The sequence below is a fragment of the Mus caroli genome, chromosome 13 (genome assembly GCF_900094665.2).
Source record: "Mus caroli chromosome 13, CAROLI_EIJ_v1.1, whole genome shotgun sequence".
NCBI lineage: Eukaryota > Metazoa > Chordata > Mammalia > Rodentia > Muridae > Mus > Mus caroli.
In genome coordinates, this window is record NC_034582.1 from 20,502,423 (window position 1) to 20,514,535 (window position 12,113).

The window sequence follows — 12,113 nt, forward strand, 5'->3', positions numbered from 1 at the left end:
TAGGAATTTTTCCCCAGTGCCCATATCTTTGAGGCTTTTCTCCACTTTCTCCTCTATAAATTTCAGTGTCTCTGGTTTTATGTGGAGTTCTTTGATCCACTTAGACTTGAGCATTGTACAAGGAGATAAGAATGGATCAATTCGCATTCTTCTACATGATAACCGCCAGTTGTGCCAGCACCATTTGTTGAACATGCTGTCTTTTTTTCCACTGGATGGAGACCCAGACAATTCTTAACACCTACAACCTTTATCATTGCCTCTTAGTTAGTTATTCTCTCTCTTGAGGACACAAATACAGGTCAGGTTAGACCTAGTTAAAAGCAGATAAATGCAGGTTTATTAGATACTGCTCCTTGGTGTGTTTATCTGTTCCAAAGACTAGGACTAAGGAAGTCACAACTGGGCTAAGGCAAGGGGTTTTATGGATCTTAGGCAAGGGGTAATGACATGTCAGCCAGGGGACTGCATGCAGCCAAGAATATAAATGTGGCCTGACACAAAATTAAAAGCTTCACACATTAGATGTTTTTGTGTATGTGAAAATTTTGGGTCACTCAATTGCACAGTTCTTGAGTGTGAACTTTCTGTATGACAGTGTCATCTGCTTGTACTCAAAGGTTGGACATAACGAACACCTGATTATAGAGTTTTCTTTGTAAAAAAAAAAATGTACTCATAAAGTGCACTGTAGCTCAGATCTGAAGGGATTATTATTTATGACATCCTGACCCTGTCTCAGAAACAAAATAACCAAAACTTTCTCAAAATCAAAAGGCCATTTGTCTCTTCCTTCTTCAAAAGAGCATGCATGTAATAATTTCCTCTCCTGGCAGAGGCTCTGAGGCCATTCACACCAACTGCCCTCCTCTGCCCAGAGTCTGGAAGGTTCCGACCCTTACCAGCATCACCAGAGACAGGTCTTTATTCTTCTCTAACGGAGCTGGGGTCAGCAGAGCTCCAGTTCCGATGGCTGATGGACTGATGTAGGGGGGGAAAAAAAAGACAAGTTTTATGTGAGTGGACAGATTGACACAGAGCTATGACCGCCATTGAAAATACCTATGTAGATTTATTTTGTATTTGAGAGTGCTTACCTTCATGTATGTCTTTACACCGTGTGTGTGTGTGTGTGTGTGTGTGAGAGAGAGAGAGAGAGAGATGCCTGAAGAAGACGGAAGAGGGTGTTGGATCTCCCTGGAACTGGAATTAAAGTGGCTATAAGCCATAATGTGGGTCCTGAGAACCAACCCTCAGTCCTCCACAAGAGCAGCAAATGCTCTTGGCCTCTGAGCCAATGATCCAGCCCCTGCTCTAACCTTTTACTAAAGAAACATCCACACCCTCAGCTAGAGAACCAGAATGCACTCCTTAACTGGTCCAGATTTGTTACAACACAGCTTGAATACTAGCACTCAGGAGGCAGAGGCAGGTAGAGTGCTGTGAGTTGGAAACCAGCCAGGTCTATTTAGTGAGTTCCAGGGTAAACCAGTGCTATATAGTGAGACTCTGTTTCAAGTCAACAAATTAAACTCCTCTACACTCCTCATGCGCTCCACTGAGAACCCAGACTGGATGGGCAGGGGAATGAAGAGTGTGGGCCAGATTCCTGGCTCTTGGATCTGGGCAATTGGGAGGGAAGGTGGAGTCTGGTGAAACAGGAGGCTCCCTAATGTCTTCACCCCAGATTTTCATGAAGTATGGTCGGCAGAGGTGGAAACTGAAGGGCAAAATAGAAGTGAATGGTAAACAGAGCTGGGATGGAGAAGAAACCGTCTTCCTGCCCCTCATAGTTGGGTTCATTTCGATCAAGGTACAGTGTGTCCCTGCTTTTTGTTGTCTTTCCTTCCTTCCTGGTGTCCTGGCCCGATGATCCCTTGGTGAGGACCCTCCATCCCATAGGCCTCTTTGTGAGCAAAGCTTCTTTTAGTTGAGATGCTCTCAGAGCCCGGAGACAAGGTAACTATAACGAAGTAACATTTAAAAAACAACTGACAGATGTATTTCTAGAATAAGGAATCAACTGACTAAGAAACAAAGGAAGATAAGACATTCCTTTTTTTCTCCCCTCACTTTCTCTACCAGGTCACAGAACTCAAAGGACTGGCGACTCACATCCTGGTAGGCAGTGTGACCTGCGAGACCAAAGAGCTGTTTGCAGCCCGACCCCAGGTGGTGGCTGTTGACATCAATGACCTTGGTACCATCAAACTGAACCTGGAAATCACCTGGTAGTAAGTTCCTTGTTTTTCAAGTTCATCATGGAAAGGCAAGGGCCGATGGCTAGTGTTGTTCCGGGCTAGTGCTGGAACCACAGTGTCAGCGTGGGGCAGTGGTCACACCTGAACTGCTCACTCAGAATCATTTAAGCTCACCAGGTAGCATGCCTAGGTATCTCTCCTTTTCCACTGCCTACTTTTAAACGTTTTATTATAACCTGGTGTGGGGGCACATGTCTGTAACCCCAGCATGTGGGAGGTGGAAGCAGGTGGGCCAGAATTTTAAGGCTAACCTCAGTTTCATAGCAAATGTTGGACCAGCCTGAGTCATAGGAGACCTGTCTCCAAAAGTAAAATAAAATAGGGCCTGGGGAGATAGCTTTGTGATACCGCTTGCCCCACAAGTGTGAGGAGCTGAGTTTAGATCTCTACAACCCATGTAAAGCCAGACTCAGTCGCATACGTCTGTAAGCCCGGAACTCCTGCAGTGTGACAGGAGAATCACATGAAGCCAGCTAGCCTGCTAGACACAGCAGTGAACAAGAAACACCATCTCAGACAAGATTCAAGAGGAAGACTGAGACCAGTGGTTGTCCTGTGAGCTTTACATGCACACTGTAACCCCCTACACACACACACACACGATTCTTATCTTCTTTTTAAAAGTCACCTGATGAAAAAGACACAGCCCTTGGCTTGTGAGTGAACACGCCATGTTGCTATTTGTGTTGGAAGGCTCCCTTACAAATCAAAGTCAGCTGTGGCGACAGCCAAGGCGCCGCTGTTCTGTCACAGAAACATCACCCCGTGTCTGGCTTTTTCTGGGCTCACAATCTATGGTGGTTCATGAACATGCCAAAGGTCACTGTCCCCGATGGGTGATGGGATGTCAGTGAGCAGCAACCAGTCCATCTGAAACCCCAGCGACTGTGTTTTCCTTAGTGCTGAATGACAGTCTGCTAGTCACTTACCTGCCTAGAGTCCATCCAGACGAAGTTCTGAGGAGTGTTTACAGGTTCTCCCAACATCCAGCAGCTAATCCACTCGTGTCTCTTAACACTCTTGGGGAAACAGACACACCCAAAGCTTCTTTGTGGCCCCACAGCAGGTCCAGAGTCAGTCTTCTGCTGCACATTTGTTTATTTTCTGATAACCCAGGCTGGTCCAAAGTAGCCCATTCTCACTGGACTAAGTCGATACTGTCATAATGAGAGACCATATTTCCCCATTCTAGGATGACAGGTGATTTTAATAGATATGCTGACCTAAGTACCTATTGTCCTACAGTCCCTTTGACGTGGAGGACACAACCCCATCGTCGGGCCCTGGGAACAAGACAACTGCTCTCCAGCGAAGGATGTCCATGTACAGCCAGGGCACCCCAGAAACACCTACCTTCAAAGACCAGTCCTTCTTTGTAAGTTCAGTGTGATTTCTGGCATAAAAATGATAACACTGGGATGTTCCAGTAGAATTTGAAGTTGTGTATCACCCACATCCGAGACTTTCAAGAACAGGGGTGATGGCTCTGCAGTTAAAGTGCTTGCTTGCTATGCAAGCTTGAGGGCTAGAATTTGGATCAACAAAACACTCGTAAGCGCTGGGTGGGTGTGCTGGCCAACCTGTGACTCAAGCCTGGTACGGCTCAGATGGGAATCTCTAGAGCGGGCTACCTTGTAAGGCATAGAGCTCTGGGTTTGATTGAGAGAACCTGCCTCTGTGACACTAGCCATATCATAGAGCTCTGGGTTTGAATGAGGGAACCTGCCTCAGTGAATAAGATGGGAGAATAATTGAAAGAGTCCTGATGGATTCCTCGCCTATGCATATGCACATGCACTTACATATCTGCACCTGCATGCATACCACACTCATAAACACATGGAAAGAACTGAAGCCTAGAGATCACCCTAATAGTGTGGTGTCTAAGGATGCCACGTTCTGAGACACTTGGGCCCTCTGAGAACAGGGCTGACTTCCTCTGCCTGACTCTTCCCCCACTTGACTTCACTTTTGGAAAGATGGGAAACGGCACGTAGGTTTTCCGAGCATTCTACGACATGAATCTTTTCGAGTGTATTTGAATGAAGCCTGCTTGACCCTGTGGAGCCCTGCTAACTACCAAGGGGAACCCATTAACCTGCTTCTTTCCACTAACTTGCCCTTCTCGCCCTGACTTCTGAAGAGATGGTTGCGGCTGTCTGTCTTGAGTGCCTTGCGAGACACTTTCTTTGCCACGTTGCACCACAACCACTCTGTCGGTGACCTGCCTTCCCTCAGCCTGAACCCCAAGGCCCTGCTAGAATTCTATGTGAGTGTGGGCCGCCTGGAGTGAGGTGCTTGACACCAGGGAGCCTGTGCATGCAGCCCAGCATGTCTCTTGTGTCTTGCCTGTCTGTCTTGCTTGCTGGGTTATGAGAACTGTCCTGTCCTTGGGGTGGGAAGCATGGTCTTGCATGCAACTTCTTTTGCCCTCCTTTGCCAACAATTCCTGGGTTTATGCTGTGATTTTTTTTTCTCTGTGGTAACAAGATTTTCACTCTTAAAAACAAACAATTGTTTTTAAACAATTGTATTGGGGCTGGGGATATAGCTCAGTTTGGTAGAGTGCTTGAGGCCTGGATTCTAAACTCAGCACCACCTGAACCAGATGTGCTGGTACACCTATAACCTTGTACTCCGGAAGTTGAGGCAAGGGGACAGGGAGTTCAAGGTCATCCTCCACTCTATGTTAGCTCCGGGGGCTGAGCTCCTATGGGAACAAAGAAAACAGAAAGGAAAGATGGTGCTTTCAGTTTACCACTGACCTCAGACTTGCAAAAGCCAGCACTCAGCAACTCAGAAGGATTTGAGCCAACGTCGTTGCCATAGCTGCTTCTTTTTGTCCATTCTGCCCTGCTCTAGTAAAAGAAGCCCTGGAATTCATAGAAATGTCCTAGGCAACCTATTTTTATGAATTACATATTATATTTAAGAGAATACACAGACAAGTACACATACATATGAGGGATCCTCTGCTCTTCGTCTGAAAAATAAATGTCACCTTTAATTATCTTGAGAGGAGAGTAAAGAAGTTCTGGCTAATACATTAATAACAACAATAATTGTATGTCATTCATGAAGGTAAAAAGGACAACGAAAATACTCATGGACTTTCTGGGGAAAATAGGAAGAATGTATGGAACAATGTGTTAAAATAAAAATAATACCAAAACCCAATAGTCTGATACACTTGTACAAGTAACCATTTGTGGATTTGATGGCTATCCACGCTCACATGGTATACCTTGGAGGGCTACAGGAATGCTGATGTTACTTGCCACTTGTGACGAAATACCTGACAAGAGTCAATTTAAGGAGGCCACATCGGGGAAGGCAGGGTGGTGAGCCTCTGACACAGCTGATCAGCGAGTGTTAGCAGTCCAGAAACAGGTGAACCCGGGCGCTCAACTCCCTCCCTCCTCTTATTCAGTCTGAGCCCTGTCCTGTGGAATGCTGCCACCCACGTTCAGGGTGGGTCTTCTCACCTCAATTAAACCTCTCTGCCAATGTCCTCATAGGCAAATGTTTCCACAGTGATTCTAGTTTACTCAAGTTGACATTGAAGATCAGCCATCATGGAGAATCAATCGCTAGAAGTTGAACAGCATAATTTAAACAAGATTAGAAAACACTGGATCACTTCCTGTAGTATTTGGGAAAACATAAAGGCCCTCCGGGTAGCCATTCCCATTTGCTCAAAGCCCATTGCACCAGGCCCACTTCTCCCTTTCCACTCCACCCTTTCTGTATGTTCCACGGCTCTGCAAATACCCCACATTCTTTTCAGAACTCCTCCTCCTGTCCTCTACCTCACCAATCTCCATGGCAGGGTTCTAGAACCGTCTTTTCACTTGCTAGGACCTTGGTCTCATGGCATACTTCCAAATACATCCTTTGTGAACCAAGGTAAAAATCAACCTAGTCAAGGGGTAAGGACTTCTATGCCTCTGTCCCTGATGATTACGATACCTGAAGGCCAAAGTGCAAGGTGTTGTGAGACTGTGACTGTTTGTAGTTTAAGCTTCAAAGAGAGGTTACATCTCTGTGATTGGTGCCATAAAAGCCGACTGTTTTGAGAGAAAGGAGGTAAGCAATCTTGGGGAGCCAGTGGAATGGTTTTGCTGTTACACAGGGTAGTGAATTTTTTTCCAAACAGTGTGGAAAGTTTGCAAGGTCATCCATCACCTAGCCAGGTAGATTTGCACACACAGCTCTGTTGGAACATTTGGCTGTATGCAAATCTCCCTTCACAGGTGTGCATTCTTCATAGACTGTGAGCAGGGCATCTGAACGTAGTACAACTTAGTATTTGTCACTTAAGTGCGAATTGACCCTGGCCACCCAGCCCTCTGTACAGTCAGCAGCTCCACCCCTGATGCAGCCAAGAGGTGTATACAGGCGAGACTACACAGGCCCTTCTGAGGAACTTGTGCCTTCCGTAAAGGGCCTAAGGGTTGTTCAGAGATGGCCCAACAGTTAGTACTCCGATCCTTTGACCATCAGCTCCCCAAACTTTCCCATTTATCTTTACTCGGGGTGTAAGGGTATAACCGAATGTGAAAGTTGAGGGAGGAACTCAGACTGGAGAGGAGGAAGTGTCCAGGAGCCTGTAGCCTGGGAGAGCTCAGCAGAAAGCAGCCTCTGTCCTTCGGCTTCCCTCTATTCACTTGCTGGGATTGTTCATGGGGGCCATTTCTACCATGGTTGTGAAAACTCTTGATTTTTATATATAATCAAAACAGGCATTAGCTTAACACTTACCATGTATCCTTTAGTGTCTATAGGGAATTGATGCTGGGACCCAATCAGATACCCAAATCCCCAGAGGATCAAGCCCCTTATATCAAATGGCGCCATGATTGAATGGACCCTATATATACCCCACATCCCCTGTACTTAATCATCTCCTTATGAGCTAACGTATGAATTCTAACACAGGGTAACTGATGAGGAGATAGTTATTCTGCCATAGTGGATAATGGCAAGGAAAAAGTCTGTATGTGTTCCAAGGATTTCCCATCTGAGGTTGGTTGACTCTGCAATGTTTAGAATCAAAGGACACAGAGGAATGGCTGTTCTTCAAAAGTCCGATATGGAGGACCAAGGAGGTGGCTCAGTGGGTAAAAGTGCTTCCACCACAAGCCTAGCCACCTTAGATCAGTCACTGGTGTCCCTTAACCTCCACACGAATACCTTAGCATACACACAAGCACAGACAGACAGACAGACACAGACACACAGAGCACTTGTCATGCAAGCATGAGAGACTAAGCTTGGTTATCCAGAACTCACAGAAAGCTGGACATGGTGGTGCACATGTTTGTAATCCCAATGGTGTTTCTGTAGTGAGATGGGGGACTGAGGCAGAAGAATTATGAAAAGCTCACATTGTCAGCTATCCTGCCATGCTCAGTGATGAACTAGAGACCATAGCTCAAACAAAGTAGAAGACAGTGACCAGTACCCAGGGTTGTCCTCTGACCTCCACACCCACGTTTATCCCCATCCATACAGACACAAACAAAACACAATAAAATAAAACTTACAATTTCAACCTGGAATATACCAAGAAAAAAAAAAACAGTTTCTAAGAGGCTAATTTCAAAGACCTAGAAAGCCTTGTCTATAGGCAACATACTTATAAACACAACACAACATGAAACTGTAAACTTAGTTAAGGCATCATCAGATTTTTTTTTTGCAATTTTAAAGACTCAGCTGGGAAGTTCAAGATATGAATTTTGTAAAGTTTGTAGATGACAATGTCATACAATGGTGTCAAAAGTTTGGACACACCAGCCTGAAGAAAGACAGTGCAAGGGGTGCTTGCTTTGAAGTTGCTCTGCTCATGAGAGCAAACTGGTTGTCTTAATTATCTGGAAATCTCTTCCTGTGTGAGCATTAAACCCAGGGGCTCACACATGCTGGGCAGACTGTCTACCCACTGAGGTATCGCCCTAGCTCAGTTGCCTGCTTGTCTCTCTTCAGAGCTTCCTGAAGCACAAAGTCAACCAGAGGCAGGCCTTACTTGACAGAGAGCTGTATTTCCAGAGACTTCGACTTAGAGACTTAGACCCCACCACACCTTCCACCTCCACCTCCACCTCCTCCTCCCCTCCCCCCAGGGCTTGCCTTCTATGGAACAGATGTCCCACCCTTCAGTGTCTTTCTTTTATTTCCACAGAAGCTAAACGAATTTCAAAAGTCCAAACTTTGTCAATAGATATTTTTCAAAAGATAATTGTTGTGAACTGAAGCCAAACAAATATCCTTGGAGCAAAAGAACATGGGATTCCAAAGTCTTTTAAGATACACACACACACACACACACACTGTACACACACAAAAATAATAATAAAGAAAAAGATGGGTAGTGTTATTCTTAATGATGGCTGCCAAGTACTGTGAGATCCTGGAATTCATAAAAACAAGCAGCGAGCGTCCCCACTCATCCTCAAAGTGCATGGGAAAAATGTCAAACCTAAGAATAGCACTGTGACCTTTCACCTAGGTCCAACAATGGAAACCATTTTTAATGGCTTGTTTTCCCTTTGCCTGCATACACACACATATCAAATAAATTGGTAACATTAAAGCATTTTCGTCTTAATTGCCTCCCCTCTTGACTAGAGATGAACCATGCCAAATGTATCATGTCCTATCTTTCTCCACAGTCAAATCTGCCAGATGACATCTTTGAGAGTGGAAAGGCGGCAGAGGAGAAAAGGCCACTGTCCCTCAGCTTCAGTGACCTGCAGGATGGAGACTGTGTCTTCACCTCCAGCTCAGCCACCTCCCCCTCCAGTTCACACTCAACCCATCCAGAGATTACCATCACCCCCGCAGAGCTTACCCACAGCAGCCTGTCCTCACAAAATGAGGGCACTGAGGACAGCAGCTCAGCGTCTTCCAGCAATTCTTTGGGTGAGGACCATGAGCCCAAGTCCCACCCAAAGAGTGATACGGTAGAGCCCGGGAAGCCGGGTGTGGCTACAAGGTCTGGTACCGAGAGCCTGTTTCTGGAGAATGGTGTGGCCGAGGCTCTCCTGCAGGAATCAGATGAGGCCTCTGAGCTCAAGCCCGTGGAGCTGGACACTTTTGAAGGAAACATCACAAAGCAACTGGTGAAGAGGCTCACTTCGGCTGAGGGGCCCATCACTACTGACAAGCTTTTCTTTGAAGGCTCTGTTGGTAGCGAGTCTGAGGCTGGCCGGTCCTTTCTGGATGGCAGCCTGGAAGATGCCTTCAATGGACTCTTCCTTGCATTAGACCCACACAAGAAGCAGTACAAAGAGTTCCAGGATCTGAACCAAGAAGTCACTCACTTGGATGATGTTCTCAAAGTAAGTACCTTTCTGGAGAAAAAAAAAAACCAAAATCTGATTTAGTTTGGAAAAATGCATCCTAAACCAACATTGCATTTAAGATAACAAATCTTGTCCTGTCACAGGACCAGTGTATACCTGCTACGTAAGTGGAGGTAATATTTTAATTCCAGTTATATCTATCAATTTTTATTTTTCTGACAATAAATCAGCTTAGCTAAATGGATTAGGAGTTGGTTTATAAACTCTAAAAAGAGGATCTAGGAATAGGGTGATGGCTCAGTGGCCTAGTGATCTGACCGTTAGTCATGCTTTAGTGACAGGTTCCCGAGAGGAAGGACCTGGGGGATGATAAGATAAAGAAGGTAGGAAAAGTTGAGGTCAAGAGGTCTCACACAAGCTGTGTCTTATGCCAAGTACATTTTTAAAGAAGCACAGCATCTCATATACAATTTTCAGAGGGAAAAAAAAATGGAACAGAGTTAGAGGAAAACTCTAATACAATGAGGCAAAGTCAGCAGGAAGCTAACCAAGCAATGTTGCATGAAGGGAACACAGGATATGTCAAGTGAGTCACAGGCTGAGCACACAGCAAGCGGCCTTAGGACTGATACCCATAATCCTTTAGTAGGGAAGCGTTGGAGTCTCAGGATCTGAAGCTCCAGCTCCCTCAAGGCCCAGGCCATTGCTGGCCCTGCCAAGTGCTTCCTGCTTTTAGACAAGGAAACTATATTCCTTCTTCATACATCAGAGCCTCAAGGAAAGCCTTATGTCAGTATGGCCCTGCACCCCAACTGGGAAGAGTTTACCATAAAACCAGGAGGACCTGAGTTCAGCCTCCAGAACCCACATAGAAAAAGCCAGGCATGGCTTGAAATGCCAGAAATTCCAGAAGCCAGTGGACTCCTGTAGTTTGCTAGCCAGCCAGTCTGGTCAACTCAGTGAGTTCCATGCCAGGCAAAGACCCTGACTCAAAACAAGTTGGAACTTCAAAAAGCAACACTAGAGGTTGACCTCTGCCTTGTGTGTCACACACACACACACACACACACACACAGACGCACACACACACACCACATGCATGTATTTCTTCATGTAGTACATACATATCCCCAACCCGACCCCAGAATCTCCAGACACGTATGAAGTCTAAATGTGAAATACTGGTATTTGTTCATCATGGTCTCAAAGATGCTACTGGTTAGGATCTTTCTGTGGGTACCATGGAAACTGGGGAAGTTAGCCCCAAGGTGAGGAGTCATCCTCTCTTCTCACCATGCCACCAGCTAAGGGTAGCTCCTTGTGAATTTAACCTAAGTCAGCAAACTTTTGAGACCTCAAAACAATCAGCAACAACTCACCTTTGCTCATGTACTAGAAGTCAGGGAACCAAAAAGAAAAAAAATCCAACAAAGACAGTTTCCTCTGTCCCTGGTGGCCAGATAAGGCGTAGGTGTAAAGGCAGGAGGGAGAGTTAATGCCCACTCAAGGAGGATATCATAATGACGGTGTCACCATGGCTACATCAGAATGCAGCTGTCTATACCTGACATACAGGTAGAAACTCTTCTTAAATGCAGCATGGGGAGACAAGATGACAGGGCCATTGACCTTTGTGTCCCTGCTCTAAGTATTTGGTCACTTACCTTCAGCAACTGAGAGCCAGTCCATAAGAGGCCCCTTGTCCCTTTGTAAGATGGTTGTCTGTGGCCTTTGCAGTGACATCTGGAGCTATACTCTCAAGACTTTCTGACCATCTCCTTTCTCTCCGTTTGCTCATACTGACCTAGCTACAGACAAGGTTTGTGTCTGAGGAAATGATGAATTATGTCTCTGACACTCTATGCCCTCTGGCTTCACCAGAGTTCCGTTCTAAAGAGAACCTCTGAGAAGCAGGAGAGGGCGCTGTGAATCTGCTCTCTGTAGTACACAGCCCAAAAATATACACCTAGAGCCCAAACATGGAGAACACTTGGATGGCACTCCGTTGTGCATCTCATCTGCATGATTGACCCCCTGTCAATCAAAAGGTGTTCATCTCAAAAAGCTGAAGCACACACTTGACCCTTCTAAAGAAGGTGCCCTGAGAAAAGGCAGTGATTGGGTTTAGTCTTCATTCCGAGGGGTAAGGGTCCAACCCAGTCTAAGGTACTGATTAGGAGCTCAGCTCATTAGGATACTTTGAGCTCATTATCCATCCATCTTGTAAAACCTTGGTGATCCCAGAATCTTTTCTGGCTCAGCTTGCCCTTGTCCAGTACTATCCCAACACCATTCTAGTGAAATCCTCAACCACTTGTCTTTTTGCTGTGACCAGTTTTTGAAGTCATCACTGAGCTGTGTACAAGATCTTCTTACACAGAGGGCTGACTTAAGAAAGGAGACTTAAGGGCTGGAGAGACGGTTCAGTGGTTAGGAACACTGACTACTCTTCCAGAGGTTCTGAGTTCAATTCCCAGCAACCACATGGTGGCTCACAATCATCTGTTAAAATATATATATATATATATATATATATAGAGAGAGA

The 12,113-nt window shown here is 45.6% G+C and overlaps 1 protein-coding gene across 8 annotated transcripts in view; it reads left to right on the forward strand.

Moving 5' to 3' along the window:
• Positions 1-12,113, forward strand: part of Ripor2 (RHO family interacting cell polarization regulator 2) — a 224,789-nt gene that overhangs the window by 183,878 nt on the left and 28,798 nt on the right. For 6 of the 8 annotated variants that reach the window (XM_029468441.1, XM_021180185.1, XM_029468439.1 and 3 more), the window contains exons 10-14: positions 1,688-1,813; positions 2,086-2,234; positions 3,507-3,636; positions 4,405-4,530; positions 8,936-9,604. In XM_029468441.1, coding sequence (XP_029324301.1) covers positions 1,688-1,813; positions 2,086-2,234; positions 3,507-3,636; positions 4,405-4,530; positions 8,936-9,604 — 1,200 coding nt within the window. The remainder of the gene's footprint in view (positions 1-1,687; positions 1,814-2,085; positions 2,235-3,506; positions 3,637-4,404; positions 4,531-8,935; positions 9,605-12,113) is intronic. The other 2 variants (XM_021180188.2, XM_021180186.2) reach the window with 1 other exon arrangement.